Raw genomic sequence first — 23,808 nt, forward strand, 5'->3', positions numbered from 1 at the left:
CAAAGTGTCCTCTGTCGCCCCCGTGCTCGTGGAGGTCAAGGTGGTGAGAGTGGAGGTGGACGTGGGCACGGTGGTGCTTGTTGTCTCCGTGGTGGTCGAAGTGTCCTCTGTCGCCCCTGTGCTCGTGGAGGTCAAGGTGGTGAGAGTGGAGGTGGACGTGGGCATGGTGGTGCTTGTTGTCTCTGTGGTGGTTGTCTCCGTGGTGGTCGAAGTGGCCTCTGTCGCCCCCGTGCTCGTGGAGGTCAAGGTGGTGAGAGTGGAGGTGGACGTTGGAACGGTGGTGCTTGTTGTCTCCGTGGTGGTCGAAGTGTCCTCGGTCGCCCCCATGCCCGTGGAAGTCAAGGTTGTTAGAGTGGAGGTGGGCGTGGGCACGGTGGTGCTTGTTGTCTCCGTGATGGCCGAAGTGTCCTCTGTCGCCCCCGTGCTCGTGGAGGTCAAGGTGGTGAGAGTGGAGGTGGACGTTGGAACGGTGGTGCTTGTTGTCTCCGTGGTTGTCGAAGAGTCCTGTGTCGCCCCCGTGCTCGTGGAGCTCAAGGTGGTGAGAGTGGAGGTGGACGTGGGCACGGTGGTGCTGGTTGTCTCCGTGGTGGTCAAAGTGTCCTCTGTCGCCCCCGTGCTCGTGGAGGTCAAGGTGGTGAGAGTGGAGGTGGGTGTGAGCACGGTGGTGCTTGTTGTCTCCGTGGTGGTCGAAGTGTCCTCTGTTACACCCGTGCTCGTGGAGGTCAAGGTGGTGAGAGTGGAGGTGGGTGTGAGCACGGTGGTGCTTGTTGTCTCCGTGGTGGTCGAAGTGTCCTCTGTTACACCCGTGCTCGTGGAGGTCAAGGTGGTGAGAGTGGAGGTGGACGTTGGAACGGTGGTGCTTGTTGTCTCCGTGGTCGTCGAAGTGTCCTCTGTCGCCCCCGTGCTCATGGAGGTCAAGGTGGTGAGAGTGGAGGTGGACGTTGGAATGGTCGTGCTTATCTCCGTGGTGGTCGAAGTGTCCTCTGTCGCCCCCGTACTCGTGGAGGTCAAGGTGGTGAGAGTGGAGGTGGACGTTGGAACGGTCGTGGTTATATCCGTGGTGGTCGAAGTGTCCTGTGTCGCCCCTGTGCCCGTGGAGGTCAAGGTGGTGAGAGTGGAGGTGGGCGTGGGCACGGTGGTGCTTGTTGTCTCCGTGGTGGCCGAAGTGTCCTCTGTCGCCCCCGTGCTCGTGGAGGTCAAGGTGGTGAGAGTGGAGGTGGGCGTGAGCACGGTGGTGTTTGTTGTCTCCGTGGTTGTCGAAGTGTCCTGTGTCGCCCCCGTGCTCGTGGAGGTCAAGTTGGTGAGAGTGGAGGTGGACGTGGGCACGGTGGTGCTTGTTGTCTCCGTGGTGGTCGAAGTGTCCTCTGTCGCCCCCGTGCTCATGGAGGTCAAGGTGGTGAGAGTGGAGGTGGATGTGGGCACGGTGGTGGTAGTCTCTGTGGTGGTTGTCTCCGTGGTGGTCGTCTCCGTGGTGGTCGAAGTGTCCTCTGTCGCCCCCGTGCTCGTGGAGGTCAAGGTGGTGAGAGTGGAGGTGGGCGTGGGCACGGTGGTGCTTGTTGTCTCTGTGGTGGTTGTCTCCGTGGTGGTCGAAGTGTCCTCTGTCGCACCCGTGCTCATGGAGGTCAAGGTGGTGAGAGTGGAGGTGGACCTGGGCACGGTGGTGGTTATCTCCGTGGTGGTCAAAGTGTCCTCTGTCGCCCCCGTGCTCGTGGAGGTCAAGGTGGTGAGAGTGGAGGTGGACGTGGGCACGGTGGTGCTTGTTGTCTCCGTGGTGGTCGAAGTGTCCTCTGTCGCCCCTGTGCTCGTGGAGGTCAAGGTGGTGAGAGTGGAGGTGGACGTGGGCATGGTGGTGCTTGTTGTCTCTGTGGTGGTTGTCTCCGTGGTGGTCGAAGTGGCCTCTGTCGCCCCCGTGCTCGTGGAGGTCAAGGTGGTGAGAGTGGAGGTGGGCGTTGGAACGGTGGTGCTTGTTGTCTCCGTGGTGGTCGAAGTGTCCTCGGTCGCCCCCATGCCCGTGGAAGTCAAGGTTGTTAGAGTGGAGGTGGGCGTGGGCACGGTGGTGCTTGTTGTCTCCGTGGTGGTCGAAGTGTCCTCTGTCGCCCCCGTGCTCGTGGAGGTCAAGGTGGTGAGAGTGGAGGTGGACGTTGGAACGGTGGTGCTTGTTGTCTCCGTGGTGGTCGAAGAGTCCTGTGTCGCCCCCGTGCTCGTGGAGCTCAAGGTGGTGAGAGTGGAGGTGGACGTGGGCACGGTGGTGCTGGTTGTCTCCGTGGTGGTCAAAGTGTCCTCTGTCGCCCCCGTGCTCGTGGAGGTCAAGGTGGTGAGAGTGGAGGTGGGTGTGAGCACGGTGGTGCTTGTTGTCTCCGTGGTGGTCGAAGTGTCCTCTGTTACACCCGTGCTCGTGGAGGTCAAGGTGGTGAGAGTGGAGGTGGACGTTGGAACGGTGGTGCTTGTTGTCTCCGTGGTCGTCGAAGTGTCCTCTGTCGCCCCCGTGCTCGTGGAGGTCAAGGTGGTGAGAGTGGAGGTGGACGTTGGAACGGTGGTGCTTGTTCTCTCCGTGGTCGTCGAAGTGTCCTCTGTCGCCCCCGTGCTCGTGGAGGTCAAGGTGGTGAGAGTGGAGGTGGACGTTGGAACGGTCGTGGTTATATCCGTGGTGGTCGAAGTGTCCTGTGTCGCCCCTGTGCCCGTGGAGGTCAAGGTGGTGATAGTGGAGGTGGGCGTGGGCACGGTGGTGCTTGTTGTCTCCGTGGTGGCCGAAGTGTCCTCTGTCGCCCCCGTGCTCGTGGAGGTCAAGGTGGTGAGAGTGGAGGTGGGCGTGAGCACGGTGGTGCTTGTTGTCTCCGTGGTTGTCGAAGTGTCCTGTGTCGCCCCCGTGCTCGTGGAGGTCAAGTTGGTGAGAGTGGAGGTGGACGTGGGCACGGTGGTGCTTGTTGTCTCCGTGGTGGTCGAAGTGTCCTCTGTCGCCCCCGTGCTCATGGAGGTCAAGGTGGTGAGAGTGGAGGTGGATGTGGGCACGGTGGTGGTAGTCTCTGTGGTGGTTGTCTCCGTGGTGGTCGTCTCCGTGGTGGTCGAAGTGTCCTCTGTCGCCCCCGTGCTCGTGGAGGTCAAGGTGGTGAGAGTGGAGGTGGGCGTGGGCACGGTGGTGCTTGTTGTCTCTGTGGTGGTTGTCTCCGTGGTGGTCGAAGTGTCCTCTGTCGCCCCCGTGCTCATGGAGGTCAAGGTGGTGAGAGTGGAGGTGGACCTGGGCACGGTGGTGGTTATCTCCGTGGTGGTCAAAGTGTCCTCTGTCGCCCCCGTGCTCGTGGAGGTCAAGGTGGTGAGAGTGGAGGTGGACGTGGGCACGGTGGTGCTTGTTGTCTCCGTGGTGGTCGAAGTGTCCTCTGTCGCCCCCGTGCTCGTGGAGGTCAAGGTGGTGAGAGTGGAGGTGGACGTGGGCACGGTGGTGCTTGTTGTCTCTGTGGTGGTTGTCTCCGTGGTGGTCGAAGTGGCCTCTGTCGCCCCCGTGCTCGTGGAGGTCAAGGTGGTGAGAGTGGAGGTGGACGTTGGAACGGTGGTGCTTGTTGTCTCCGTGGTGGTCGAAGTGTCCTGTGTCGCCCCCATGCCCGTGGAAGTCAAGGTTGTTAGAGTGGAGGTGGGCGTGGGCACGGTGGTGCTTGTTGTCTCCGTGATGGCCGAAGTGTCCTCTGTCGCCCCCGTGCTCGTGGAGGTCAAGGTGGTGAGAGTGGAGGTGGGCGTGAGCACGGTGGTGCTTGTTGTCTCCGTGGTTGTCGAAGTGTCCTGTGTTGCCCCCGTGCTCATGGAGGTCAAGTTGGTGAGAGTGGAGGTGGACGTGGGCACGGTGGTGCTGGTTGTCTCCGTGGTGGTCAAAGTGTCCTCTGTCGCCCCCGTGCTCGTGGAGGTCAAGGTGGTGAGAGTGGAGGTGGGTGTGAGCACGGTGGTGCTTGTTGTCTCCGTGGTGGTCGAAGTGTCCTCTGTCGCCCCCGTGCTCGTGGAGGTCCAGGTAGGGGGAGTGGAGGTGGATGTGTGCATGGTAGTGCTTGTTGTCTCCGTGGTGGTCAAAGTGTCCTCTATCGCCCCCGTGCTCGTGGAGGTCAAGGTGGTGAGAGTGGAGGTGGACCTGAGCACGGTGGTGCTTGTTGTCTCCGTGGTGGTCGAAGTGTCCTCTGTTACACCCGTTCTCGTGGAGGTCAAGGTGGTGAGAGTGGAGGTGGACGTTGGAACGGTGGTGCTTGTTGTCTCCGTGGTGGTCGAAGTGTCCTCTGTCGCCCCCGTGCTCGTGGAGGTCAAGGCGGTGAGAGTGGAGGTGGACGTGGCCACGGTGGTGCTTGTTGTCTCTGTGGTGGCCGAAGTGTACTCTGTCGTCCCCGTGCTCGTGGAGGTCAAGGTGGTGAGAGTGGAGGTGGACGTGGGCACGGTGGTGCTTGTTGTCTCTGTGGTGGTTGTCTCCGTGGTGGTCGAAGTGTCCTCTGTCTCCCCCGTGCTCGTGGAGGTCAAGGTGGTGAGAGTGGAGGTGGGCGTGTGCACGGTGGTGCTTGTTGTCTCCGTGGTGGTCGAAGTGTCCTCTGTCGCCCCCGTGCTCGTGGAGGTCAAGGTGGTGAGAGTGGAGGTGGACGTGGGCACGGTGGTGCTTGTTGTCTCTGTGGTGGTCAAAGTGTCCTCTGTCGCCCCCATGCTCGTGGAGGTCAAGGTGGTGAGAGTGGAGGTGGACGTTGGAACGGTGGTGCTTGTTGTCTCCGTGGTGGTCGAAGTATCCTCTGTCGCCCCCGTGCTCGTGGAGGTCAAGGTGGTGAGAGTGGAGGTGGACGTGGGCACGGTCGTGCTTATCTCCGTGGTGGTTGAAGTGTCCTCTGTCGCCCCCGTGCTCGTGGAGGTCAAGGGGGTGAGAGTGGAGGTGGGTGTGAGCACGGTGGTGCTTGTTGTCTCCGTGGTGGCCGAAGTGTCCTCTGTCGCCCCCGTGCTCGTGGAGGTCAAGGTGGTGAGAGTGGAGGTGGATGTGGGCACGGTGGTGCTTGTTGTCTCCGTGGTGGTCAAAGTGTCCTCTGTCGCCCCCGTGCTCGTGGAGGTCAAGGTGGTGAGAGTGGAGGTGGACGTGGGCACGGTGGTGCTTGTTGTCTCCGTGGTGGTCGAAGTGTCCTCTGTCGCCCCCGTGCTCGTGGAGGTCAAGGTGGTGAGAGTGGAGGTGGACGTGGGCACGGTGGTGCTTGTTTTCTCCGTGGTGGTCGAAGTGTCCTCTGTCGCCCCCGTGCTCGTGGAGGTCAAGGTGGTGAGAGTGGAGGTGGACGTGGGCACGGTGGTGCTTGTTGTCTCCGTGGTGGTCAAAGTGTCCTCTGTCGCCCCCGTGCTCGTGGAGGTCAAGGTGGTGAGAGTGGAGGTGGGCGTGAGCACGGTGGTGCTTGTTGTCTCCGTGGTTGTCGAAGTGTCCTGTGTCGCCCCCGTGCTCGTGGAGGTCAAGTTGGTGAGAGTGGAGGTGGACGTGGGCACGGTGGTGCTGGTTGTCTCCGTGGTGGTCAAAGTGTCCTCTGTCGCCCCCGTGGTCGTGGAGGTCAAGGTGGTGAGAGTGGAGGTGGGTGTGAGCACGGTGGTGCTTGTTGTCTCCGTGGTGGTCGAAGTGTCCTCTGTTACACCCATGCTCGTGGAGGTCAAGGTGGTGAGAGTGGAGGTGGACGTTGGAACGGTGGTGCTTGTTGTCTCCGTGGTGGTCGAAGTGTCCTCTGTCGCCCCCGTGCTCGTGGAGGTCAAGTTGGTGAGAGTGGAGGTGGACGTGGGCACGGTGGTGCTGGTTGTCTCCGTGGTGGTCAAAGTGTCCTCTGTCGCCCCTGTGCTCGTGGAGGTCAAGGTGGTGAGAGTGGAGGTGGGTGTGAGCACGGTGGTGCTTGTTGTCTCCGTGGTGGTCGAAGTGTCCTCTGTTACACCCGTGCTCGTGGAGGTCAAGGTGGTGAGAGTGGAGGTGGACGTTGGAACGGTGGTGCTTGTTGTCTCCGTGGTCGTCGAAGTGTCCTCTGTCGCCCCCGTGCTCATGGAGGTCAAGGTGGTGAGAGTGGAGGTGGACGTTGGAATGGTCGTGCTTATCTCCGTGGTGGTCGAAGTGTCCTCTGTCGCCCCCGTACTCGTGGAGGTCAAGGTGGTGAGAGTGGAGGTGGACGTTGGAACGGTCGTGGTTATATCCGTGGTGGTCGAAGTGTCCTGTGTCGCCCCTGTGCCCGTGGAGGTCAAGGTGGTGAGAGTGGAGGTGGGCGTGGGCACGGTGGTGCTTGTTGTCTCCGTGGTGGCCGAAGTGTCCTCTGTCGCCCCCGTGCTCGTGGAGGTCAAGGTGGTGAGAGTGGAGGTGGGCGTGAGCACGGTGGTGTTTGTTGTCTCCGTGGTTGTCGAAGTGTCCTGTGTCGCCCCCGTGCTCGTGGAGGTCAAGTTGGTGAGAGTGGAGGTGGACGTGGGCACGGTGGTGCTTGTTGTCTCCGTGGTGGTCGAAGTGTCCTCTGTCGCCCCCGTGCTCATGGAGGTCAAGGTGGTGAGAGTGGAGGTGGATGTGGGCACGGTGGTGGTAGTCTCTGTGGTGGTTGTCTCCGTGGTGGTCGTCTCCGTGGTGGTCGAAGTGTCCTCTGTCGCCCCCGTGCTCGTGGAGGTCAAGGTGGTGAGAGTGGAGGTGGGCGTGGGCACGGTGGTGCTTGTTGTCTCTGTGGTGGTTGTCTCCGTGGTGGTCGAAGTGTCCTCTGTCGCACCCGTGCTCATGGAGGTCAAGGTGGTGAGAGTGGAGGTGGACCTGGGCACGGTGGTGGTTATCTCCGTGGTGGTCAAAGTGTCCTCTGTCGCCCCCGTGCTCGTGGAGGTCAAGGTGGTGAGAGTGGAGGTGGACGTGGGCACGGTGGTGCTTGTTGTCTCCGTGGTGGTCGAAGTGTCCTCTGTCGCCCCTGTGCTCGTGGAGGTCAAGGTGGTGAGAGTGGAGGTGGACGTGGGCATGGTGGTGCTTGTTGTCTCTGTGGTGGTTGTCTCCGTGGTGGTCGAAGTGGCCTCTGTCGCCCCCGTGCTCGTGGAGGTCAAGGTGGTGAGAGTGGAGGTGGACGTTGGAACGGTGGTGCTTGTTGTCTCCGTGGTGGTCGAAGTGTCCTCGGTCGCCCCCATGCCCGTGGAAGTCAAGGTTGTTAGAGTGGAGGTGGGCGTGGGCACGGTGGTGCTTGTTGTCTCCGTGATGGCCGAAGTGTCCTCTGTCGCCCCCGTGCTCGTGGAGGTCAAGGTGGTGAGAGTGGAGGTGGACGTTGGAACGGTGGTGCTTGTTGTCTCCGTGGTTGTCGAAGAGTCCTGTGTCGCCCCCGTGCTCGTGGAGCTCAAGGTGGTGAGAGTGGAGGTGGACGTGGGCACGGTGGTGCTGGTTGTCTCCGTGGTGGTCAAAGTGTCCTCTGTCGCCCCCGTGCTCGTGGAGGTCAAGGTGGTGAGAGTGGAGGTGGGTGTGAGCACGGTGGTGCTTGTTGTCTCCGTGGTGGTCGAAGTGTCCTCTGTTACACCCGTGCTCGTGGAGGTCAAGGTGGTGAGAGTGGAGGTGGACGTTGGAACGGTGGTGCTTGTTGTCTCCGTGGTCGTCGAAGTGTCCTCTGTCGCCCCCGTGCTCGTGGAGGTCAAGGTGGTGAGAGTGGAGGTGGACGTTGGAACGGTGGTGCTTGTTCTCTCCGTGGTCGTCGAAGTGTCCTCTGTCGCCCCCGTGCTCGTGGAGGTCAAGGTGGTGAGAGTGGAGGTGGACGTTGGAACGGTCGTGGTTATATCCGTGGTGGTCGAAGTGTCCTGTGTCGCCCCTGTGCCCGTGGAGGTCAAGGTGGTGATAGTGGAGGTGGGCGTGGGCACGGTGGTGCTTGTTGTCTCCGTGGTGGCCGAAGTGTCCTCTGTCGCCCCCGTGCTCGTGGAGGTCAAGGTGGTGAGAGTGGAGGTGGGCGTGAGCACGGTGGTGCTTGTTGTCTCCGTGGTTGTCGAAGTGTCCTGTGTCGCCCCCGTGCTCGTGGAGGTCAAGTTGGTGAGAGTGGAGGTGGACGTGGGCACGGTGGTGCTTGTTGTCTCCGTGGTGGTCGAAGTGTCCTCTGTCGCCCCCGTGCTCATGGAGGTCAAGGTGGTGAGAGTGGAGGTGGATGTGGGCACGGTGGTGGTAGTCTCTGTGGTGGTTGTCTCCGTGGTGGTCGTCTCCGTGGTGGTCGAAGTGTCCTCTGTCGCCCCCGTGCTCGTGGAGGTCAAGGTGGTGAGAGTGGAGGTGGGCGTGGGCACGGTGGTGCTTGTTGTCTCTGTGGTGGTTGTCTCCGTGGTGGTCGAAGTGTCCTCTGTCGCCCCCGTGCTCGTGGAGGTCAAGGTGGTGAGAGTGGAGGTGGACCTGGGCACGGTGGTGGTTATCTCCGTGGTGGTCAAAGTGTCCTCTGTCGCCCCCGTGCTCGTGGAGGTCAAGGTGGTGAGAGTGGAGGTGGACGTGGGCACGGTGGTGCTTGTTGTCTCCGTGGTGGTCGAAGTGTCCTCTGTCGCCCCTGTGCTCGTGGAGGTCAAGGTGGTGAGAGTGGAGGTGGACGTGGGCATGGTGGTGCTTGTTGTCTCTGTGGTGGTTGTCTCCGTGGTGGTCGAAGTGGCCTCTGTCGCCCCCGTGCTCGTGGAGGTCAAGGTGGTGAGAGTGGAGGTGGACGTTGGAACGGTGGTGCTTGTTGTCTCCGTGGTGGTCGAAGTGTCCTGTGTCGCCCCCATGCCCGTGGAAGTCAAGGTTGTTAGAGTGGAGGTGGGCGTGGGCACGGTGGTGCTTGTTGTCTCCGTGATGGCCGAAGTGTCCTCTGTCGCCCCCGTGCTCGTGGAGGTCAAGGTGGTGAGAGTGGAGGTGGGCGTGAGCACGGTGGTGCTTGTTGTCTCCGTGGTTGTCGAAGTGTCCTGTGTTGCCCCCGTGCTCATGGAGGTCAAGTTGGTGAGAGTGGAGGTGGACGTGGGCACGGTGGTGCTGGTTGTCTCCGTGGTGGTCAAAGTGTCCTCTGTCGCCCCCGTGCTCGTGGAGGTCAAGGTGGTGAGAGTGGAGGTGGGTGTGAGCACGGTGGTGCTTGTTGTCTCCGTGGTGGTCGAAGTGTCCTCTGTCGCCCCCGTGCTCGTGGAGGTCCAGGTAGGGGGAGTGGAGGTGGATGTGTGCATGGTAGTGCTTGTTGTCTCCGTGGTGGTCAAAGTGTCCTCTATCGCCCCCGTGCTCGTGGAGGTCAAGGTGGTGAGAGTGGAGGTGGACCTGAGCACGGTGGTGCTTGTTGTCTCCGTGGTGGTCGAAGTGTCCTCTGTTACACCCGTTCTCGTGGAGGTCAAGGTGGTGAGAGTGGAGGTGGACGTTGGAACGGTGGTGCTTGTTGTCTCCGTGGTGGTCGAAGTGTCCTCTGTCGCCCCCGTGCTCGTGGAGGTCAAGGCGGTGAGAGTGGAGGTGGACGTGGCCACGGTGGTGCTTGTTGTCTCTGTGGTGGCCGAAGTGTACTCTGTCGTCCCCGTGCTCGTGGAGGTCAAGGTGGTGAGAGTGGAGGTGGACGTGGGCACGGTGGTGCTTGTTGTCTCTGTGGTGGTTGTCTCCGTGGTGGTCGAAGTGTCCTCTGTCTCCCCCGTGCTCGTGGAGGTCAAGGTGGTGAGAGTGGAGGTGGGCGTGTGCACGGTGGTGCTTGTTGTCTCCGTGGTGGTCGAAGTGTCCTCTGTCGCCCCCGTGCTCGTGGAGGTCAAGGTGGTGAGAGTGGAGGTGGACGTGGGCACGGTGGTGCTTGTTGTCTCTGTGGTGGTCAAAGTGTCCTCTGTCGCCCCCATGCTCGTGGAGGTCAAGGTGGTGAGAGTGGAGGTGGACGTTGGAACGGTGGTGCTTGTTGTCTCCGTGGTGGTCGAAGTATCCTCTGTCGCCCCCGTGCTCGTGGAGGTCAAGGTGGTGAGAGTGGAGGTGGACGTGGGCACGGTCGTGCTTATCTCCGTGGTGGTTGAAGTGTCCTCTGTCGCCCCCGTGCTCGTGGAGGTCAAGGGGGTGAGAGTGGAGGTGGGTGTGAGCACGGTGGTGCTTGTTGTCTCCGTGGTGGCCGAAGTGTCCTCTGTCGCCCCCGTGCTCGTGGAGGTCAAGGTGGTGAGAGTGGAGGTGGATGTGGGCACGGTGGTGCTTGTTGTCTCCGTGGTGGTCAAAGTGTCCTCTGTCGCCCCCGTGCTCGTGGAGGTCAAGGTGGTGAGAGTGGAGGTGGACGTGGGCACGGTGGTGCTTGTTGTCTCCGTGGTGGTCGAAGTGTCCTCTGTCGCCCCCGTGCTCGTGGAGGTCAAGGTGGTGAGAGTGGAGGTGGACGTGGGCACGGTGGTGCTTGTTTTCTCCGTGGTGGTCGAAGTGGCCTCTGTCGCCCCCGTGCTCGTGGAGGTCAAGGTGGTGAGAGTGGAGGTGGACGTGGGCACGGTGGTGCTTGTTGTCTCCGTGGTGGTCAAAGTGTCCTCTGTCGCCCCCGTGCTCGTGGAGGTCAAGGTGGTGAGAGTGGAGGTGGGCGTGAGCACGGTGGTGCTTGTTGTCTCCGTGGTTGTCGAAGTGTCCTGTGTCGCCCCCGTGCTCGTGGAGGTCAAGTTGGTGAGAGTGGAGGTGGACGTGGGCACGGTGGTGCTGGTTGTCTCCGTGGTGGTCAAAGTGTCCTCTGTCGCCCCCGTGGTCGTGGAGGTCAAGGTGGTGAGAGTGGAGGTGGGTGTGAGCACGGTGGTGCTTGTTGTCTCCGTGGTGGTCGAAGTGTCCTCTGTTACACCCATGCTCGTGGAGGTCAAGGTGGTGAGAGTGGAGGTGGACGTTGGAACGGTGGTGCTTGTTGTCTCCGTGGTGGTCGAAGTGTCCTCTGTCGCCCCCGTGCTCGTGGAGGTCAAGGTGGTGAGAGTGGAGGTGGACGTTGGAACGGTCGTGCTTATCTCCGTGGTGGTCGAAGTGTCCTCTGTCGCCCCCGTACTCGTGGAGGTCAAGGTGGTGAGAGTGGAGGTGGACGTTGGAACGGTCGTGGTTATATCCGTGGTGGTCGAAGTGTCCTGTGTCGCCCCCGTGCCCGTGGAGGTCAAGGTGGTGATAGTGGAGGTGGGCGTGGGCACGGTGGTGCTTGTTGTCTCCGTGGTGGCCGAAGTGTCCTCTGTCGCCCCCGTGCTCGTGGAGGTCAAGGTGGTGAGAGTGGAGGTGGGCGTGAGCACGGTGGTGCTTGTTGTCTCCGTGGTTGTCGAAGTGTCCTCTGTCGCCCCCGTGCTCGTGGAGGTCAAGTTGGTGAGAGTGGAGGTGGACGTGGGCACGGTGGTGCTTGTTGTCTCCGTGGTGGTCGAAGTGTCCTCTGTCGCCCCCGTGCTCATGGAGGTCAAGGTGGTGAGAGTGGAGGTGGATGTGGGCACGGTGGTGGTAGTCTCTGTGGTGGTTGTCTCCGTGGTGGTCGTCTCCGTGGTGGTCGAAGTGTCCTCTGTCGCCCCCGTGCTCGTGGAGGTCAAGGTGGTGAGAGTGGAGGTGGGCGTGGGCACGGTGGTGCTTGTTGTCTCTGTGGTGGTTGTCTCCGTGGTGGTCGAAGTGTCCTCTGTCGCCCCCGTGCTCATGGAGGTCAAGGTGGTGAGAGTGGAGGTGGACCTGGGCACGGTGGTGGTTATCTCCGTGGTGGTCAAAGTGTCCTCTGTCGCCCCCGTGCTCGTGGAGGTCAAGGTGGTGAGAGTGGAGGTGGACGTGGGCACGGTGGTGCTTGTTGTCTCCGTGGTGGTCGAAGTGTCCTCTGTCGCCCCTGTGCTCGTGGAGGTCAAGGTGGTGAGAGTGGAGGTGGACGTGGGCATGGTGGTGCTTGTTGTCTCTGTGGTGGTTGTCTCCGTGGTGGTCGAAGTGGCCTCTGTCGCCCCCGTGCTCGTGGAGGTCAAGGTGGTGAGAGTGGAGGTGGACGTTGGAACGGTGGTGCTTGTTGTCTCCGTGGTGGTCGAAGTCTCCTGTGTCGCCCCCATGCCCGTGGAAGTCAAGGTTGTTAGAGTGGAGGTGGGCGTGGGCACGGTGGTGCTTGTTGTCTCCGTGATGGCCGAAGTGTCCTCTGTCGCCCCCGTGCTCGTGGAGGTCAAGGTGGTGAGAGTGGAGGTGGGCGTGAGCACGGTGGTGCTTGTTGTCTCCGTGGTTGTCGAAGTGTCCTGTGTCGCCCCCGTGCTCGTGGAGGTCAAGTTGGTGAGAGTGGAGGTGGACGTGGGCACGGTGGTGCTGGTTGTCTCCGTGGTGGTCAAAGTGTCCTCTGTCGCCCCCGTGCTCGTGGAGGTCAAGGTGGTGAGAGTGGAGGTGGGTGTGAGCACGGTGGTGCTTGTTGTCTCCGTGGTGGTCGAAGTGTCCTCTGTTACACCCGTGCTCGTGGAGGTCAAGGTGGTGAGAGTGGAGGTGGACGTTGGAACGGTGGTGCTTGTTGTCTCCGTGGTCGTCGAAGTGTCCTCTGTCGCCCCCGTGCTCGTGGAGGTCAAGGTGAGAGTGGAGGTGGACGTTGGAACGGTCGTGCTTATCTCCGTGGTGGTCGAAGTGTCCTCTGTCGCCCCCGTACTCGTGGAGGTCAAGGTGGTGAGAGTGGAGGTGGACGTTGGAACGGTCGTGGTTATATCCGTGGTGGTCGAAGTGTCCTGTGTCGCCCCTGTGCCTGTGGAGGTCAAGGTGGTGAGAGTGGAGGTGGGCGTGGGCACGGTGGTGCTTGTTGTCTCCGTGGTGGCCGAAGTGTCCTCTGTCGCCCCCGTGCTCGTGGAGGTCAAGGTGGTGAGAGTGGAGGTGGGCGTGAGCACGGTGGTGCTTGTTGTCTCCGTGGTTGTCGAAGTGTCCTGTGTCGCCCCCGTGCTCGTGGAGGTCAAGTTGGTGAGAGTGGAGGTGGACGTGGGCACGGTGGTGCTTGTTGTCTCCGTGGTGGTCGAAGTGTCCTCTGTCGCCCCCGTGCTCATGGAGGTCAAGGTGGTGAGAGTGGAGGTGGATGTGGGCACGGTGGTGGTAGTCTCTGTGGTGGTTGTCTCCGTGGTGGTCGTCTCCGTGGTGGTCGAAGTGTCCTCTGTCGCCCCCGTGCTCGTGGAGGTCAAGGTGGTGAGAGTGGAGGTGGATGTGGGCACGGTGGTGCTTGTTGTCTCTGTGGTGGTTGTCTCCGTGGTGGTCGAAGTGTCCTCTGTCGCACCCGTGCTCATGGAGGTCAAGGTGGTGAGAGTGGAGGTGGACCTGGGCACGGTGGTGGTTATCTCCGTGGTGGTCAAAGTGTCCTCTGTCGCCCCCGTGCTCGTGGAGGTCAAGGTGGTGAGAGTGGAGGTGGACGTGGGCACGGTGGTGCTTGTTGTCTCCGTGGTGGTCGAAGTGTCCTCTGTCGCCCCCGTGCTCGTGGAGGTCAAAGTGGTGAGAGTGGAGGTGGACGTTGGAACGGTGGTGCTTGTTGTCTCCGTGGTGATCGAAGTGTCCTCTGTCGCCCCCGTGCTCGTGGAGGTCAAGGTGGTGAGAGTGGAGGTGGACGTTGGAACGGTGGTGCTTGCTGTCTCCGTGGTGGTCGAAGTGTCCTCTGTCGCCCCCGTGCTCGTGGAGGTCAAGGTGGTGAGAGTGGAGGTGGACGTTGGAACGGTGGTGCTTGTTGTCTCCGTGGTGGTCGAAGTGTCCTCTGTCGCCCCCGTGCTCGTGGAGGTCAAGGTGGTGAGAGTGGAGGTGGACGTGGGCACGGTGGTGCTTGTTGTCTCCGTGGTGGTCGAAGTGTCCTCTGTCGCCCCCGTGCTCGTGGAGGTCAAGGTGGTGAGAGTGGAGGTGGATGTGGGCACGGTGGTGGTTATCTCCGTGGTGGTCAAAGTGTCCTCTGTCGCCCCCGTGCTCGTGGAGGTCAAGGTGGTGAGAGTGGAGGTGGATGTGGGCACGGTGGTGCTTGTTGTCTCCGTGGTGGTCGAAGTGTCCTCTGTCGCCCCCGTGCTCGTGGAGGTCCAGGTAGGGGGAGTGGAGGTGGATGTGTGCATGGTGGTGCTTGTTGTCTCCGTGGTGGTCAAAGTGTCCTCTATCGCCCCCGTGCTCGTGGAGGTCAAGGTGGTGAGAGTGGAGGTGGACCTGAGCACGGTGGTGCTTGTTGTCTCCGTGGTGGTCGAAGTGTCCTCTGTTACACCCGTTCTCGTGGAGGTCAAGGTGGTGAGAGTGGAGGTGGACGTTGGAACGGTGGTGCTTGTTGTCTCCGTGGTGGTCGAAGTGTCCTCTGTCGCCCCCGTGCTCGTGGAGGTCAAGGCGGTGAGAGTGGAGGTGGACGTGGGCACGGTGGTGCTTGTTGTCTCTGTGGTGGCCGAAGTGTACTCTGTCGTCCCCGTGCTCGTGGAGGTCAAGGTGGTGAGAGTGGAGGTGGACGTGGGCACGGTGGTGCTTGTTGTCTCTGTGGTTGTTGTCTCCGTGGTGGTCGAAGTGTCCTCTGTCGCCCCCGTGCTCGTGGAGGTCAAGGTGGTGAGAGTGGAGGTGGGCGTGTGCACGGTGGTGCTTGTTGTCTCCGTGGTGGTCGAAGTGTCCTCTGTCGCCCCCGTGCTCGTGGAGGTCAAGGTGGTGAGAGTGGAGGTGGACGTGGGCACGGTGGTGCTTGTTGTCTCTGTGGTGGTCAAAGTGTCCTCTGTCGCCCCCATGCTCGTGGAGGTCAAGGTGGTGAGAGTGGAGGTGGACGTTGGAACGGTGGTGCTTGTTGTCTCCGTGGTGGTCGAAGTATCCTCTGTCGCCCCCGTGCTCGTGGAGGTCAAGGTGGTGAGAGTGGAGGTGGACGTGGGCACGGTCGTGCTTATCTCCGTGGTGGTTGAAGTGTCCTCTGTCGCCCCCGTGCTCGTGGAGGTCAAGGGGGTGAGAGTGGAGGTGGGTGTGAGCACGGTGGTGCTTGTTGTCTCCGTGGTGGCCGAAGTGTCCTCTGTCGCCCCCGTGCTCGTGGAGGTCAAGGTGGTGAGAGTGGAGGTGGATGTGGGCACGGTGGTGCTTGTTGTCTCCGTGGTGGTCAAAGTGTCCTCTGTCGCCCCCGTGCTCGTGGAGGTCAAGGTGGTGAGAGTGGAGGTGGACGTGGGCACGGTGGTGCTTGTTGTCTCCGTGGTGGTCGAAGTGTCCTCTGTCGCCCCCGTGCTCGTGGAGGTCAAGGTGGTGAGAGTGGAGGTGGATGTGGGCACGGTGGTGCTTGTTGTCTCCGTGGTGGTCGAAGTGGCCTCTATCGCCCCCGTGCTCATGGAGGTCAAGGTGGTGAGAGTGGAGGTGGACGTTGGAACGGTGGTGCTTGTTGTCTCCGTGGTGGTCAAAGTGTCCTCTGTCGCCCCCGTGCTCGTGGAGGTCAAGGTGGTGAGAGTGGAGGTGGGCGTGAGCACGGTGGTGCTTGTTGTCTCCGTGGTGGTCGAAGTGTCCTGTGTCGCCCCCGTGCTCGTGGAGGTCAAGTTGGTGAGAGTGGAGGTGGATGTGGGCACGGTGGTGCTTGTTGTCTCCGTGGTGGTCAAACTGTCCTCTGTCGCCCCCGTGCTCGTGGAGGTCAAGGTGGTGAGAGTGGAGGTGGGTGTGAGCACGGTGGTGCTTGTTGTCTCCGTGGTGGTCGAAGTGTCCTCTGTTACACCCGTGCTCGTGGAGGTCAAGGTGGTGAGAGTGGAGGTGGACGTTGGAACGGTGGTGCTTGTTGTCTCCGTGGTGGTCGAAGTGTGCTCTGTCGCCCCCGTGCTCGTGGAGGTCAAGGTGGTGAGAGTGGAGGTGGACGTTGGAACGGTCGTGCTTATCTCCGTGGTGGTCGAAGTGTCCTCTGTCGCCCCCGTACTCGTGGAGGTCAAGGTGGTGAGAGTGGAGGTGGACGTTGGAACGGTCGTGGTTATATCCGTGGTGGTCGAAGTGTCCTGTGTCGCCCCCGTGCCCGTGGAGGTCAAGGTGGTGAGAGTGGAGGTGGGCGTGGGCACGGTGGTGCTTGTTGTCTCCGTGGTGGCCGAAGTGTCCTCTGTCGCCCCCGTGCTCGTGGAGGTCAAGGTGGTGAGAGTGGAGGTGGGCGTGAGCACGGTGGTGCTTGTTGTCTCCGTGGTGGTCGAAGTGTCCTCTGTCGCCCCCGTGCTCGTGGAGGTCAAGTTGGTGAGAGTGGAGGTGGACGTGGGCACGGTGGTGCTTGTTGTCTCCGTGGTGGTCGAAGTGTCCTCTGTCGCCCCCGTGCTCATGGAGGTCAAGGTGGTGAGAGTGGAGGTGGGCGTGGCCATGGTGGTGGTTGTCTCCGTGGTGCTCGAAGTGTCCTCTGTCGCCCCCGTGCTCGTGGAGCTCAAGGTGGTGAGAGTGGAGGTGGATGTGGGCACGGTGGTGGTAGTCTCCGTGGTGGTTGTCTCCGTGGTGGTCGTCTCCGTGGTGGTCGAAGTGTCCTCTGTCGCCCCCGTGCTCGTGGAGGTCAAGGGGGTGAGAGTGGAGGTGGACGTGGGCACGGTGGTGCTTGTTGTCTCCGTGGTGGTCGAAGTGTCCTCTGTCGCCCCCATGCTCGTGGAGGTCAAGGTGGTGAGAGTGGAGGTGGACGTTGGAACGGTGGTGCTTGTTGTCTCCGTGGTGGTCAAAGTGTCCTCTGTCGCCCCCGTGCTCGTGGAGGTCAAGGTGGTGAGAGTGGAGGTGGACGTTGGAACGGTGGTGCTTGTTGTCTCCGTGGTGGTCAAAGTGTCCTCTGTCGCCCCCGTGCTCGTGGAGGTCAAGGTGGTGAGAGTGGAGGTGGACGTGGGCACGGTGGTGCTTGTTGTCTCCGTGGTGGTCGAAGTGTCCTCTGTCGCCCCCGTGCTCGTGGAGGTCAAGGTGGTGAGAGTGGAGGTGGATGTGGGCACGGTGGTGGTTATCTCCGTGGTGGTCAAAGTGTCCTCTGTCGCCCCCGTGCTCGTGGAGGTCAAGGTGGTGAGAGTGGAGGTGGATGTGGGCACGGTGGTGCTTGTTGTCTCCGTGGTGGTCGAAGTGTCCTCTGTTGCCCCCGTGCTCGTGGAGGTCCAGGTAGGGGGAGTGGAGGTGGATGTGTGCATGGTGGTGCTTGTTGTCTCCGTGGTGGTCAAAGTGTCCTCTATCGCCCCCGTGCTCGTGGAGGTCAAGGTGGTGAGAGTGGAGGTGGACCTGAGCACGGTGGTGCTTGTTGTCTCCGTGGTGGTCGAAGTGTCCTCTGTTACACCCGTTCTCGTGGAGGTCAAGGTGGTGAGAGTGGAGGTGGACGTTGGAACGGTGGTGCTTGTTGTCTCCGTGGTGGTCGAAGTGTCCTCTGTCGCCCCCGTGCTCGTGGAGGTCAAGGCGGTGAGAGTGGAGGTGGACGTGGGCACGGTGGTGCTTGTTGTCTCTGTGGTGGCCGAAGTGTACTCTGTCGCCCCCGTGCTCGTGGAGGTCAAGGTGGTGAGAGTGGAGGTGGACGTGGGCACGGTGGTGCTTGTTGTCTCTGTGGTGGTTGTCTCCGTGGTGGTCGAAGTGTCCTCTGTCGCCCCCGTGCTCGTGGAGGTCAAGGTGGTGAGAGTGGTGGTGGGCGTGTGCACGGTGGTGCTTGTTGTCTCCGTGGTGGTCGAAGTGTCCTCTGTCGCCCCCGTGCTCGTGGAGGTCAAGGTGGTGAGAGTGGAGGTGGACGTGGGCACGGTGGTGCTTGTTGTCTCTGTGGTGGTCAAAGTGTCCTCTGTCGCCCCCATGCTCGTGGAGGTCAAGGTGGTGAGAGTGGAGGTGGACGTTGGAACGGTGGTGCTTGTTGTCTCCGTGGTGGTCGAAGTATCCTCTGTCGCCCCCGTGCTCGTGGAGGTCAAGGTGGTGAGAGTGGAGGTGGACGTGGGCACGGTCGTGCTTATCTCCGTGGTGGTTGAAGTGTCCTCTGTCGCCCCCGTGCTCGTGGAGGTCAAGGGGGTGAGAGTGGAGGTGGGTGTGAGCACGGTGGTGCTTGTTGTCTCCGTGGTGGCCGAAGTGTCCTCTGTCGCCCCCGTGCTCGTGGAGGTCAAGGTGGTGAGAGTGGAGGTGGACGTGGGCACGGTGGTGCTTGTTGTCTCCGTGGTGGTCAAAGTGTCCTCTGTCGCCCCCGTGCTCGTGGAGGTCAAGGTGGTGAGAGTGGAGGTGGACGTGGGCACGGTGGTGCTTGTTGTCTCCGTGGTGGTCGAAGTGTCCTCTGTCGCCCCCGTGCTCGTGGAGGTCAAGGTGGTGAGAGTGGAGGTGGACGTGGGCACGGTGGTGCTTGTTTTCTCCGTGGTGGTCGAAGTGGCCTCTGTCGCCCCCGTGCTCGTGGAGGTCAAGGTGGTGAGAGTGGAGGTGGACGTTGGAACGGTGGTGCTTGTTGTCTCCGTGGTGGTCAAAGTGTCCTCTGTCGCCCCCGTGCTCGTGGAGGTCAAGGTGGTGAGAGTGGAGGTGGGCGTGAGCACGGTGGTGCTTGTTGTCTCCGTGGTTGTCGAAGTATCCTGTGTCGCCCCCGTGCTCGTGGAGGTCAAGTTGGTGAGAGTGGAGGTGGACGTGGGCACGGTGGTGCTGGTTGTCTCCGTGGTGGTCAAACTGTCCTCTGTCGCCCCCGTGCTCGTGGAGGTCAAGGTGGTGAGAGTGGAGGTGGGTGTGAGCACGGTGGTGCTTGTTGTCTCCGTGGTGGTCGAAGTGTCCTCTGTTACACCCGTGCTCGTGGAGGTCAAGGTGGTGAGAGTGGAGGTGGACGTTGGAACGGTGGTGCTTGTTGTCTCCGTGGTGGTCGAAGTGTCCTCTGTCGCCCCCGTGCTCGTGGAGGTCAAGGTGGTGAGAGTGGAGGTGGATGTTGGAACGGTCGTGCTTATCTCCGTGGTGGTCGAAGTGTCCTCTGTCGCCCCCGTGCTCGTGGAGGTCAAGGTGGTGAGAGTGGAGGTGGACGTTGGAACGGTCGTGGTTATATCCGTGGTGGTCGAAGTGTCCTGTGTCGCCCCCGTGCCCGTGGAGGTCAAGGTGGTGAGAGTGGAGGTGGGCGTGAGCACGGTGGTGCTTGTTGTCTCCGTGGTGGTCGAAGTGTCCTCTGTCGCCCCCGTGCTCGTGGAGGTCAAGTTGGTGAGAGTGGAGGTGGACGTGGGCACGGTGGTGCTTGTTGTCTCCGTGGTGGTCGAAGTGTCCTCTGTCGCCCCCGTGCTCATGGAGGTCAAGGTGGTGAGAGTGGAGGTGGGCGTGGCCATGGTGGTGGTTGTCTCCGTGGTGGTCAAAGTGTCCTCTGTCGCCCCCGTGCTCTTGGAGGTCAAGGTGGTGAGAGTGGAGGTGGATGTGGGCACGGTGGTGGTAGTCTCCGTGGTGGTTGTCTCCGTGGTGGTCGTCTCCGTGGTGGTCGAAGTGTCCTCTGTCGCCCCCGTGCTCGTGGAGGTCAAGGTGGTGAGAGTGGAGGTGGACGTGGGCACGGTGGTGCTTGTTGTCTCCGTGGTGGTCGAAGTATCCTCTGTCGCCCCCGTGCTCGTGGAGGTCAAGGTGGTGAGAGTGGAGGTGGACGTGGGCACGGTCGTGCTTATCTCCGTGGTGGTTGAAGTGTCCTCTGTCGCCCCCGTGCTCGTGGAGGTCAAGGGGGTGAGAGTGGAGGTGGGCGTGAGCACGGTGGTGCTTGTTGTCTCCGTGGTGGTCAAAGTGTCCTCTGTCGCCCCCGTGCTCGTGGAGGTCAAGGTGGTGAGAGTGGAGGTGGACGTGGGCACGGTGGTGCTTGTTGTCTCCGTGGTGGTCGAAGTGTCCTCTGTCGCCCCCGTGCTCGTGGAGGTCAAGGTGGTGAGAGTGGAAGTGGATGTGGGCACGGTGGTGGTTATCTCCGTGGTGGTCAAAGTGTCCTCTGTCGCCCCCGTGCTCGTGGAGGTCAAGGTGGTGAGAGTGGAGGTGGATGTGGGCACGGTGGTGCTTGTTGTCTCCGTGGTGGTCGAAGTGTCCTCTGTCGCCCCCGTGCTCGTGGAGGTCCAGGTAGGGGGAGTGGAGGTGGATGTGTGCATGGTGGTGCTTGTTGTCTCCGTGGTGGTCAAAGTGTCCTCTATCGCCCCCGTGCTCGTGGAGGTCAAGGTGGTGAGAGTGGAGGTGGACCTGAGCACGGTGGTGCTTGTTGTCTCCGTGGTGGTCGAAGTGTCCTCTGTTACACCCGTTCTCGTGGAGGTCAAGGTGGTGAGAGTGGAGGTGGACGTTGGAACGGTGGTGCTTGTTGTCTCCGTGGTGGTCGAAGTGTCCTCTGTCGCCCCCGTGCTCGTGGAGGTCAAGGCGGTGAGAGTGGAGGTGGACGTGGGCACGGTGGTGCTTGTTGTCTCTGTGGTGGCCGAAGTGTACTCTGTCGTCCCCGTGCTCGTGGAGGTCAAGGTGGTGAGAGTGGAGGTGGACGTGGGCACGGTGGTGCTTGTTGTCTCTGTGGTGGTTGTCTCCGTGGTGGTCGAAGTGTCCTCTGTCGCCCCCGTGCTCGTGGAGGTCAAGGTGGTGAGAGTGGAGGTGGGCGTGTGCACGGTGGTGCTTGTTGTCTCCGTGGTGGTCGAAGTGTCCTCTGTCGCCCCCGTGCTCATGGAGGTCAAGGTGGTGAGAGTGGAGGTGGACGTGGGCACGGTGGTGCTTGTTGTCTCCGTGGTGGTCGAAGTGTCCTCTGTCGCCCCCATGCTCGTGGAGGTCAAGGTGGTGAGAGTGGAGGTGGACGTTGGAACGGTGGTGCTTGTTGTCTCCGTGGTGGTCGAAGTATCCTCTGTCGCCCCCGTGCTCGTGGAGGTCAAGGTGGTGAGAGTGGAGGTGGACGTGGGCACGGTGGTGCTTGTTGTCTCCGTGGTGGTCGAAGTGTCCTCTGTCGCCCCCGTGCTCGTGGAGGTCAAGGTGGTGAGAGTGGAGGTGGACGTGGGCACGGTGGTGCTTGTTTTCTCCGTGGTGGTCGAAGTGGCCTCTGTCGCCCCCGTGCTCGTGGAGGTCAAGGTGGTGAGAGTGGAGGTGGACGTTGGAACGGTGGTGCTTGTTGTCTCCGTGGTGGTCAAAGTGTCCTCTGTCGCCCCCGTGCTCGTGGAGGTCAAGGTGGTGAGAGTGGAGGTGGGCGTGAGCACGGTGGTGCTTGTTGTCTCCGTGGTTGTCGAAGTGTCCTGTGTCGCCCCCGTGCTCGTGGAGGTCAAGGTGGTGAGAGTGGAGGTGGACGTGGGCACGGTGGTGCTGGTTGTCTCCGTGGTGGTCAAACTGTCCTCTGTCGCCCCCGTGCTCGTGGAGGTCAAGGTGGTGAGAGTGGAGGTGGGTGTGAGCACGGTGGTGCTTGTTGTCTCCGTGGTGGTCGAAGTGTCCTCTGTTACACCCGTGCTCGTGGAGGTCAAGGTGGTGAGAGTGGAGGTGGACGTTGGAACGGTGGTGCTTGTTGTCTCCGTGGTGGTCGAAGTGTCCTCTGTCGCCCCCGTGCTTGTGGAGGTCAAGGTGGTGAGAGTGGAGGTGGACGTTGGAACGGTCGTGCTTATCTCCGTGGTGGTCGAAGTGTCCTCTGTCGCCCCCGTACTCGTGGAGGTCAAGGTGGTGAGAGTGGAGGTGGACGTTGGAACGGTCGTGGTTATATCCGTGGTGGTCGAAGTGTCCTGTGTCGCCCCCGTGCCCGTGGAGGTCAAGGTGGTGAGAGTGGAGGTGGGCGTGAGCACGGTGGTGCTTGTTGTCTCCGTGGTGGTCGAAGTGTCCTCTGTCGCCCCCGTGCTCGTGGAGGTCAAGTTGGTGAGAGTGGAGGTGGACGTGGGCACGGTGGTGCTTGTTGTCTCCGTGGTGGTCGAAGTGTCCTCTGTCGCCCCCGTGCTCATGGAGGTCAAGGTGGTGAGAGTGGAGGTGGGCGTGGCCATGGTGGTGGTTGTCTCCGTGGTGCTCGAAGTGTCCTCTGTCGCCCCCGTGCTCGTGGAGCTCAAGGTGGTGAGAGTGGAGGTGGATGTGGGCACGGTGGTGGTAGTCTCCGTGGTGGTTGTCTCCGTGGTGGTCGTCTCCGTGGTGGTCGAAGTGTCCTCTGTCGCCCCCGTGCTCGTGGAGGTCAAGGTGGTGAGAGTGGAGGTGGACGTGGGCACGGTGGTGCTTGTTGTCTCCGTGGTGGTCGAAGTATCCTCTGTCGCCCCCGTGCTCGTGGAGGTCAAGGTGGTGAGAGTGGAGGTGGACGTGGGCACGGTCGTGCTTATCTCCGTGGTGGTTGAAGTGTCCTCTGTCGCCCCCGTGCTCGTGGAGGTCAAGGGGGTGAGAGTGGAGGTGGACGTGGGCACGGTGGTGCTTGTTGTCTCTGTGGTGGTTGTCTCCGTGGTGGTCGAAGTGTCCTCTGTCGCCCCCGTGCTCGTGGAGGTCAAGGTGGTGAGAGTGGAGGTGGACGTTGGAACGGTGGTGCTTGTTGTCTCCGTGGTGGTCGAAGTGTCCTCTGTCGCCCCCGTGCTCGTGGAGGTCAAGGTGGTGAGAGTGGAGGTGGATGTGGGCACGGTGGTGGTTATCTCCGTGGTGGTCGAAGTGTCCTCTGTCGCCCCCGTGCTCGTGGAGGTCAAGGTGGTGAGAGTGGAGGTGGACGTGGGCACGGTGGTGCTTGTTGTCTCCGTGGTGGTCGAAGTGTCCTCTGTCGCCCCCGTGCTCGTGGAGGTCAAGGTGGTGAGAGTGGAGGTGGACGTGGGCACGGTGGTGCTTGTTGTCTCCGTGGTGGTCGAAGTGGCCTCTGTCGCCCCCGTGCTCGTGGAGGTCAAGGTGGTGAGAGTGGAGGTGGACGTTGGAACGGTGGTGCTTGTTGTCTCCGTGGTGGTCAAAGTGTCCTCTGTCGCCCCCGTGCTCGTGGAGGTCAAGGTGGTGAGAGTGGAGGTGGGCGTGAGCACGGTGGTGCTTGTTGTCTCCGTGGTTGTCGAAGTGTCCTGTGTCGCCCCCGTGCTCGTGGAGGTCAAGTTGGTGAGAGTGGAGGTGGACGTGGGCACGGTGGTGCTGGTTGTCTCCGTGGTGGTCGAAGTGTCCTCTGTCGCCCCCGTGCTCGTGGAGGTCAAGGTGGTGAGAGTGGAGGTGGGTGTGAGCACGGTGGTGCTTGTTGTCTCCGTGGTGGTCGAAGTGTCCTCTGTTACACCCGTGCTCGTGGAGGTCAAGGTGGTGAGAGTGGAGGTGGACGTTGGAACGGTGGTGCTTGTTGTCTCCGTGGTGGTCGAAGTGTCCTCTGTCGCCCCCGTGCTCGTGGAGGTCAAGGTGGTGAGAGTGGAGGTGGACGTTGGAACGGTCGTGCTTATCTCCGTGGTGGTCGAAGTGTCCTCTGTCGCCCCCGTGCTCGTGGAGGTCAAGGTGGTGAGAGTGGAGGTGGACGTTGGAACGGTCGTGGTTATATCCGTGGTGGTCGAAGTGTCCTGTGTCGCCCCCGTGCCCGTGGAGGTCAAGGTGGTGAGAGTGGAGGTGGGCGTGGGCACGGTGGTGCTTGTTGTCTCCGTGGTGGTCGAAGTGTCCTCTGTCGCCCCCGTGCTCGTGGAGGTCAAGGTGGTGAGAGTGGAGGTGGGCGTGAGCACGGTGGTGCTTGTTGTCTCCGTGGTGGTCGAAGTGTCCTCTGTCGCCCCCGTGCTCGTGGAGGTCAAGTTGGTGAGAGTGGAGGTGGACGTGGGCACGGTGGTGCTTGTTGTCTCCGTGGTGGTCGAAGTGTCCTCTGTCGCCCCCGTGCTCGTGGAGGTCAAGGTGGTGAGAGTGGAGGTGGGTGTGAGCACGGTGGTGCTTGTTGTCTCCGTGGTGGTCGAAGTGTCCTCTGTCGCCCCCGTGCTCATGGAGGTCAAAGTGGTGAGAGTGGAGGTGGGCGTGGCCATGGTGGTGGTTGTCTCCGTGGTGCTCGAAGTGTCCTCTGTCGCCCCCGTGCTCGTGGAGCTCAAGGTGGTGAGAGTGGAGGTGGATGTGGGCACGGTGGTGGTAGTCTCCGTGGTGGTTGTCTCCGTGGTGGTCGTCTCCGTGGTGGTCGAAGTGTCCTCTGTCGCCCCCGTGCTCGTGGAGGTCAAGGTGGTGAGAGTGGAGGT

The 23,808-nt window shown here is 61.9% G+C and overlaps 3 protein-coding genes across 3 annotated transcripts; all 3 read right to left on the reverse strand.

The window, feature by feature from the left end:
- Positions 1-1,803: 1,803 nt before the first annotated feature.
- On the reverse strand, positions 1,804-5,622 carry LOC129197883 (uncharacterized; the record flags this gene model as incomplete). The annotated part of the gene is made up of 3 exons (XM_054806685.1): positions 5,619-5,622; positions 2,245-2,672; positions 1,804-1,971 (listed from the first exon to the last, which is right to left on the reverse strand). Coding segments are annotated over exons 1-3 (600 nt in total), but the record flags the coding sequence as incomplete, so codon positions are not given.
- Positions 5,623-6,414: 792 nt separating this feature from the next.
- On the reverse strand, positions 6,415-7,044 carry LOC129197877 (uncharacterized; the record flags this gene model as incomplete). The annotated part of the gene is made up of 2 exons (XM_054806678.1): positions 6,415-6,678; positions 6,760-7,044. Coding segments are annotated over 2 exons (549 nt in total), but the record flags the coding sequence as incomplete, so codon positions are not given.
- Positions 7,045-17,328: 10,284 nt separating this feature from the next.
- Positions 17,329-23,397, reverse strand: LOC129197884 (mucin-2-like; the record flags this gene model as incomplete). Its single annotated transcript, XM_054806686.1, has 6 exons — positions 17,329-17,526; positions 17,989-18,195; positions 18,469-18,672; positions 22,429-22,569; positions 22,651-22,953; positions 23,221-23,397. Coding segments are annotated over 6 exons (1,230 nt in total), but the record flags the coding sequence as incomplete, so codon positions are not given.
- Positions 23,398-23,808: the final 411 nt, after the last annotated feature.

Source organism: Grus americana, chromosome 30 (genome assembly GCF_028858705.1).
Source record: "Grus americana isolate bGruAme1 chromosome 30, bGruAme1.mat, whole genome shotgun sequence".
Taxonomy (NCBI): Eukaryota; Metazoa; Chordata; class Aves; order Gruiformes; family Gruidae; genus Grus; species Grus americana.